This window comes from Helianthus annuus, chromosome 1 (assembly GCF_002127325.2).
Source record: "Helianthus annuus cultivar XRQ/B chromosome 1, HanXRQr2.0-SUNRISE, whole genome shotgun sequence".
NCBI lineage: Eukaryota > Viridiplantae > Streptophyta > Magnoliopsida > Asterales > Asteraceae > Helianthus > Helianthus annuus.
The window spans coordinates 91,642,835-91,651,115 of NC_035433.2; the positions used below are offsets into that span (position 1 = coordinate 91,642,835).

General features: G+C 34.6%; 1 protein-coding gene and 2 long non-coding RNA genes across 3 annotated transcripts; 1 reads left to right on the forward strand and 2 right to left on the reverse strand.

Moving 5' to 3' along the window:
• Positions 1-1,304: 1,304 nt before the first annotated feature.
• On the reverse strand, positions 1,305-6,287 carry LOC110876300. The gene is made up of 6 exons (XM_022124478.2): positions 5,510-6,287; positions 4,371-5,104; positions 3,028-3,939; positions 2,166-2,933; positions 1,968-2,086; positions 1,305-1,885 (listed from the first exon to the last, which is right to left on the reverse strand). Exons 3-6 carry the CDS (start codon positions 3,302-3,304, stop codon positions 1,496-1,498), a joined length of 1,554 nt encoding a protein of 517 aa, XP_021980170.2. The 5' UTR covers positions 3,305-3,939; positions 4,371-5,104; positions 5,510-6,287; the 3' UTR covers positions 1,305-1,495.
• A 232-nt stretch (positions 6,288-6,519) lies between these two features.
• Positions 6,520-7,609, reverse strand: LOC110939480. The gene is made up of 4 exons (XR_002592290.2): positions 7,530-7,609; positions 7,384-7,449; positions 6,746-6,848; positions 6,520-6,658 (listed from the first exon to the last, which is right to left on the reverse strand). It is a non-coding gene; the product is annotated as an uncharacterized LOC110939480 (long non-coding RNA).
• Positions 6,752-7,218, forward strand: LOC110939470. The gene is made up of 3 exons (XR_002592283.2): positions 6,752-6,795; positions 6,946-6,969; positions 7,176-7,218. It is a non-coding gene; the product is annotated as an uncharacterized LOC110939470 (long non-coding RNA).
• Positions 7,610-8,281: the final 672 nt, after the last annotated feature.

The following is an 8,281-nucleotide window of genomic DNA, read 5'->3' on the forward strand; positions in this document are numbered from 1 at the left end:
TTGGTAAAGGGTAATCTCTGTTTCGCCAAATCGATGTTTCTCAAGACTCTGTTTGTAACCAAACAGAGGTTTCAAACATATGTTTCTCATACCACTGTTTGAAATCCTAACCTCTGTTTCAAAAACAAAGATTACAAAAGGAAAAACAAACATCTGATTGACCAAAAGTGAACAGACATTTAACCTTTGTTTTCAAAAACCAAACCTGTGATTAATAAACAGATTTTAGGTTTCAAAAGAGTGTATCATTTGTTTGCGGTATCTTAAACAGACATTTAATCTCTGTTTCGCCAAATTACATCTACTTGAAAAAGAGATGCATAATTACATCTAGAATCAGCTTCCACAACAACAACTAAACAACAAAGCATAATCTAAAGCTCAATAACATGCAAGAGTATTCAATAAGTTATAGAGATCGGCCTTTAGGTGAAAGGCTGCTATAGCCTTTGTCCGCGACTTCGTCTTCAACTATTACAGAGACCGGCCTTTAGATGAAATGCCGCTATAACCTTTGCCCGCGATTTCGTCAACTTTTTACAGAGATCGGCCATTAGATCAGACGCCTCTATAACCTGTATTCGCGGCTTCGTTTTCTGGTTTAAAAGTCGATGTTATTCATCTTTGGTACATCCAGCATCCTCATCTTCCCAAGGCTGCTGTAAATCTATTGAATTACTATAAATATGATGTAAATTGAACCAATAAAATGATGAAAATCTATTGAATTACTATAAATATGAACGAATAGAAAAATTTAATGTTTTGATTTTCTTTTACCTTTGAGTTCCTGTCGACTTTGACATCCGTCGTGATGTTTTTGTTGATCAGTTTAGTGCTGACATCAGCAAAAAATAACTCACCTTTCTTAGCTCCTGATGAGGTAATGGCCTGTAATATGGAGGATGTTAAAAATTTCAAAAACTATAGGTAGACAATTTTCTAAAGAAGCAATACAACTTTAGGTATTGATTTATATCAATTTGGTGGCATCTATTCAAGAGGAGAAACAGGTTGAAAGGCTCCCAAAGTCATGTATATAATTTACATAACCTCTAAGTTGCTTTATTCAAAATGTAGATAATTACTGTAAAACTATGTTGTCAAAGACGCAAGGCGCAGGCGAGGCGCATCGGCCTCGTCCGGAGCCTAGGCGCAAGGCGCAAAAAAAGCGTGGGCTTTTTATAAGAAAAGCGCACATAGATAAAAAAAAATACAAAAAAATATGTATGCTTTGAAAATAAATAAGATTCCCCATATAAAATTAAAAAAAAAACTATCATATATGCCATTCAAGATCGTGTGGCTAATAGTTAGTAGCAAAAGTTTAAGGCTTATACACATGCAGTGATACCAAAAGTTACTAGGAGTCTAGGACTTATACAAAAGTTTGCGATCACTAACCAAAAGTTATACCAAAAGTTACTAGGAGTCTAGGACTTATACAAACATTTGCAGTCACTAAGTCTAAAACATTTAAACTTATAGTTCATCATCAATCATCAAGACCATCATCAAACTGATCATCAGAACTTCCATCAACATCAATTGCATATTCAGCTTCGGATTCATCAAGATCGTCTATTAAAGAATCTTCATCCACTAAAGCTCTTGAAGATGATGGTTGTGATGATCTTGTTGCCCTTACCTCTCCAGCCCCACTCGCATCTCCTACAACTTCCCATGTCAAGTCTTCATCCTCAAAAACCCGTTCTTCTTCCATCCTTCCAGTCATCCACTCATTACAATCATCAATGTTATCTAAAGATATCGGATCATACACAACCTCTTTATCACGACGGTTCTTGAGTGTCTTGTTGTACTTGACAAACACAAGATCTTGCAACTTCTTGTATTCTAATCGGTTCCTTTTCTTGGAATGGATCTATTATTTAAAATAATATATTTTAAATTATTAAAGCATAAATAAACTTCATATTATCATCAAACTTTGAAAGATAAATTACTTGCTCAAATGTGCTCCAGTTCCTTTCACATCCCGATGAACAACATGTTAGACTAAGCACTTTCATAGCTAATTGTTGGATATTTGGCACTTCTTTCCCATACAAACTCCACCATTGAGCTACAAATGTAAAACTTAGCAAGTATTAATGTAGTATACCTAAAAAACAAGATAAAAAATTCAAAGTAAGTTAACTTACCAGGAGCTATTGTGCAATGTGCTCGCTTCACCATCTCTTTCATGATTAAGTCTTGTTTGTCCTTTGAAGGAACAAGTCTTTGAACACACTTGATCATCCCATCTGTCACCTCTTGATCTTTCTCAATTTCAGGCCTATAGCAATAGAACTTCGGGTTAAAGTAGTAACCTGCCGCATGCAATGGATGGTGGAGTTGACAATCCCATCTTTTGTCAATAATAGCCGACACCACTTGGTAATCAACGTTATTTTCGCCTAAAGCCTTTGCAATTGTTATCTTAGCTCTTTCCATACCCTCATAAAGATAACCTATCTCGGGTTTTTTCTCATTGTCAACAAGGCAAAGTACGCGTACAATAGGACCCATAACTTTAAGAGTGAAAGTCACATTGGTCCAAAAAGCATATGTTTGAACAACATCCTTAGCCCGCCTTCCTTTAGGTTGTTTTGCCCATTTACTTTCCATCCATTTATCACTATTAAACATGGTTCTCAAAGCCGACTTTTGCTTATGCAAACTTTGTAAAGTAAGATATGTTGTTGCAAATCTTGTAACTCCACTTCTTGTCAACTCCTTGTTCTTTGTGAACTCTCTCATCATGTTTAAAACACCACAATGGTTGTAAATATAACCAACAAGAAAAATTCCTTTTTCAATGGTTTGTTTGACTTTAGGAATCTTTCCAACATCTTCAAGCATTAGATCTAAGCAATGCGCCGCACAAGGGGTCCAAAACAGGTGTTTCCTTTTGTCCATCAATAAGTTGCCTAAAAACATGAGATATAAAAACAATGATTAGTATTTATTACTTAAAAATCAAGTTTAAAAAAATTGTAATCTGTTAAAGAACATAAAACTAACCAGCTTGTTTAAAGTTGCTTCCATTATCGGTGATAACTTGAACAACATTTGATTCCCCGACTTGCTCCACAAATTTGTCAAGTAGCTCAAACACCTTTTCCCCTGTCTTCATATAAGAAGAAGCATCAGTCGATTCCATAAACACAGCTCCTTTAGAACTATTGACCAAAAAGTTGATCAATGTTCTACGCCTCCGATCTGTCCAACCATCCGACATAATCGAACACCCGGTTTTTGACCACTCCACCTTTTTGCTCTTCGATTCACTTTTCCACATTATCTACCTCGTTCTTTAGAAGTGGAACTCGCAACTCATGATAAGAAGGCGGCTTGAGATTTGGCCCATAGTTTCCGATAGCCGCGATCATCTCTTTGAAAGCATCTAACTTAGCGACATTGAATGTTATTCCCGCTTGGTAAAAAACGCAGCTATTGTTTGAATTGTTCTTCCTCGGAGTTCTTTGTCACAAGCATCATTTATGCTTGTTTGTCTCAAACTACTTCTTGTTACATGCATATCAATCGACCCTTTTGTGTTTGACTTCATCTTTTTGTTTCCCCCACCAATATTAATTCCACTCCTCTTCTTTTGAACATTCGATATCTCGATTACCTCATTATCCTCTTCATCCTCAACAAAATCTAAGTCATCGAAACCATCAGCTATAACATTCTTCTTTGCCTTTTGACTTTCCACGTACGCTTTCAATTCATCTCTAACATTTGTAGGACACTTTGCATATAACCTCCAATTTGATGTTGTTTAGCTCGATAAATTCCTCCTTTGGTAGAGAAGTTGCAGAATACGCAAGTGACACAATTTGGGTCATTTTTGTCTTTATTAAAGTTATACTTCCACCCGGTATCTTTTCTTAATTGTGATGATGCTTCAGGTGCATCAGAAGTCATATTCTGTAGGAAAACAAACAACGAAATATCAAAAGATTGATCAACGGCCTAAAGTGATTAACTGTTTTGAATTTTGATAAGTAAAAACTACCAAGTGTAGTAACAAAATTGAATATCACATGACCAGTTTAAACTAAGCGAGTAAAATAGATTAATTATAAAAAGTAATTACTAATTTACTATGCAATTGTGTGAGAATAGGTTGCTGGAACAATTACACAGAAGAAAAAAGTAACAGTGTAGTAAAAATCATCAACAATTTATGTCAATTATAGTGGGAAATTAAATGCAGCTACAACTACAAGTCAAGTTCGGTCAAAAAAAAATAACTGCAGTCAGAATAAATTTAACACCATTTACTGTCAACTACAATGAAAAGGAAACTAGAAGCAACATTAAATGTTAAAAATATACAAAAATGGAAAACAACTCACCAGATTAAATGATGCAGACGACTTGGCTTCTTGAGTTTCTTGGAGAAGAAGAGAGCATTTGGGGGGTTTTTAATTTTTCAGAAAAGATCGAGGTTGTTGTGGTGGCTGATTAGGGGATTAGGGTTAAAAAGGATAAGAAGTCTTTATCCAGTGGTTAAAAAATAAGTAGATTACAGTTGTAAAAACTTTAAAAAATAACATAAAAAAGAAAAATGCGCCTGATACAACAAAAGCCCGCGCTTTTTACTCGTTGCGCCTAGATCCGGGCGCGCGCCTGACCACCGTTTTTACCAAAAAAGCCCATATTTGCGCCTAGGCTGCCACCAGGCGCTAAACCTGCGCCTCGCTGCGCCCGAGCGCCTAGGCGCGCGCTTTTTGCGCTCTTGACAACATAGCTGTAAAATATTGTTTCTGTAAGCATAACTTCATTTTATTTTTATATAAAATGTCAAGAAAGGGATAAAATGTTTGTGGGTCATCTCATCATGACTGGTCCCGTAATGACCAATTAACTTTCGAATAAGAAAGTGTCTTACTTGACGGCCAACTAATCGTGTTCTTAAAAATCCTCTTGCTTCACGAGCATACGGAGCAGGTTTTTCGTCTCTTCTCGGACTTCCCAATTTGGGCCACCTGATACTCGAGAGATTAACACGTCTCTTAGTTGCTGGAATGCCAAACGGAAGAGAATCATCAGCAACAATGATGCACTCTCCGCTAACAACTTCGACTACCTGTAACAAATCTAAAATAAAATATAAATTTATAAGTGAATTACAGACCAAAGAGGAACGGAAGAGATTGTTCATGAAGCTAATAATTAGACCTACCTTTCCAGTAAAATTGTGAACATGTCAGATCTGAATCAGTGTCGGTTTTTATAAGTGAAGTACTTTTTGGCATAAAACCTTTGTAACTGATGCAACAAAACCAAACTGACCCACTCATTTTTCGATCTCTGATTAATAAAAACAAAGCTTTTATATCTCTTTTCAAACCCGCTCATTTATTTATTAACCTAATACATGATCTTTAAGTTGATAGGGCTTCAAATCCTTTGAAAAAGTACTTCACATACCAAACAGATGGTGTGCAATGTCTGATGCTGACATTATATACCACAAAACAAAAAGGGTTACCTTGATTTAATTGCATGAGGGTAATCACATATGATGGCCCATCCCAAATATTGAATGAAGAAAACATAAACATTGATTCGAGTTGTGGAGTTCATTCTTGTGATGCTTGTAGATGACTGTTATATAAAATAAGAAAAATTTACCAAAATAACATACTTGAACGCAAACCGGGTATTAAAAAATCCTGTGGATTCTGAATCAAGTATATTCTTTCAGTCGAAGTTGGTCTTAATCGTCCGAGCAGAGAGCTCTCACTCAAGTCAAGCAGATCCGGCGATAATTCGTGTGTAATAAACAATCCGCAATATATATAGCATAGAATTATATTTATCTGATACATAATTGTCTCCTTATCAATTGGCCATGATCATTTTGGATATCCATTAATATGCAGTTTCATAGTATGCTACAACTGGCATGATATGAAACTGATCTGGATCAAATGAGTATAAAGTGAATATTACATTAATCAAATCCAAATCCATCACACTTGATTCGACTAAGACAGATAATTAGACTCAAATCTTCGATTAATAAGAACAAAGCGTGTTAAAAAATGAAGAACAGGGTCACCAACTTTCTAATTTACACACATTTGTTTTATTCATGTTTTGGATTTGTTTTTTAGAGGTTGTGAAATTTTGTTTTGTTTTTATACCTATTATCACAAAACCAAAATTGTTATTTCATTTTAAAATAGTTTGAACATTTCTTTAAAACTATTTTAAACAGTTTGTGTTTTTTGGGCTTTATTTGATTATTATTTACTGTCTTTATTCGAATAATAGCATAAATTTATTAATAAAATCCATACCTGAGCGGAAGGGACTTCAATATCAGCAGCACAGTTTTGACATTTTACGAGATCGTGTTTTACATCATCATCTGCGAGTCAAATCAACACAAAACGGAAGTCAAGTTAAAGTCGCTTGTCACGATTACGATAATAATTTAGTTTCACAAGAAAATTTAACCACTAAGAAGATGAGGCACCTTTCTTATACAAATTCCGCTGACCAAAGGGCTACCGGTTATCGCTTCGAACCTAATTACAATCGCATCTTCCATCTTGACTTTGACTCTCGAGTCAACTAACTACGGTGGTTTATTCGCTCCGATGACAGAGAAGATGTCCAAATCCGTAAGAATCTGTTAAATAACAATATGAAATTTCAAATTTAAATAATTTAGAAACTTTTTAAACAAGTGTTAAAACTTTAAAAGGGAAAATTGTACCTGGGCTGATTATGGCTGATGGCATTACCACCCTCTGCAATGATCTTCAGGTAATAATAACATACATTTGCTCAGGTTTTTTTGTTGATGGCATTACCACCCTCTGCAATGATCATCAGGTAATAATAACATACATTTGCTCAGTTTTTTGTTCTCCAATTCAATGGTACCTGGGCTGATACTTGTTTTCTTTATGACAGGTGGATCCTCAAGATATTGTTATGGTATCTCAGGATGTGTCTATATTTATATGAAAAGACAAATTCTTATCTTTCTTTGCAAATATAAGCTTTTTTTTTTAATAAATTCATCCGATGCTTCTTTTCTATGCAAGGAAAATGATATTTTTAATAACGTTTGCTAGAAAAATCCTTATTGCGTGGTATTGACTTAGCTGACACATTTTGGCACTTTGTTGATGCTACTTTAGTTAGTTGTTTCATGGCACATGAAGGCTGCTACCATGTGCTAATTCTCGAACACTATAAACCCACTATCACAATGACTAAAATTCCAAACTTAATCCATAACATATTAGGAACTCAAATTTCGAATTCAACCTCAATAATCAACTAAAAACTAACGCTAAATACTAACCAAAACACAAATTCATGTACTATAAACATATATAATTATACCTCTCCACTGTCATCATCATCATCATGAACTTCTGACTTTGACTTGTCAGATTCATCTTCTTCAGGCTGTGTGTAGATATTCAGAGTTTCAGTTAGCAAAGGAAGATTGAAATTAACCGATAACAAACCCTAAAAATGAAAATTACCTGATGATTAAGTTATCAAACACACTCCGATCAGCGAAAAGCGGCGCTTTTGAAACCCTAGACAGAGAAAGAAAGAGGAGAGATAAGACTGGAACTTCAAATGCATATGTGATATAAAATCCTCAGACAGAAGGGGGATGATTACCTGTACTTCATCGAAACAAAATGGGTTTGAGAAAGAGAAAGTGAGTTTTTAAGAGAGAGAGAGTTGAGAGAGAAATGGATTAAATTTTGAAAGTAAAGCCCATATTTTCAATTTTTGATTAGTGAACTCAGTTTATATATGTATATGTTTTGAATTTTGAATCTGGAACCAAGATTTTGAATCTGGGCAGTGATTTTGATTGCAGAGGTTTGAATTTACAACATAGGTTGAATTTTGGAGATGGGCAGTGGTTTGATGGTAGATGTTTGAATTTTAAATGTATTTTAAACTAAGCTTTATGATGTCACTATGCTCTCTCTATGGCTGACACATCAGTTTTTCTTATGTCATTGGGATTTCTCAATTTATAGAAAGTATAGATAGATAATATGAGAATAGAATGTCAAAGAAAAATGAAAGCAAGTTTATGATCTAAGTCGTTATTCTCAAGCACAAGTAGGAATGACAAAGAATGAGTTTTTGTAGCATTCCAAATTTGGATATATTATCTTAGGAAGGAATGCTTTTATTTGATACAATAGCTATATATAAATTAACATTCATGATATGTTCAATTTATTCAGAATTATTATTATTATTTGGATAT

Bases quoted from the DNA above. Each gene is read 5' to 3' on its own strand.
- LOC110876300 (XM_022124478.2), bottom strand. From the start codon at position 3,304: ATGTGGAAAAGTGAATCGAAGAGCAAAAAGGTGGAGTGGTCAAAAACC. The intron at 2,087-2,165 runs GTAAGTTAACTT...TTACATTTGTAG, and splicing joins ACATTGCACAATAGCTCCTG to CTCAATGGTGGAGTTTGTAT. The intron at 1,886-1,967 runs GTAATTTATCTT...TTTAAATAATAG, and splicing joins ACTGGAGCACATTTGAGCAA to ATCCATTCCAAGAAAAGGAA.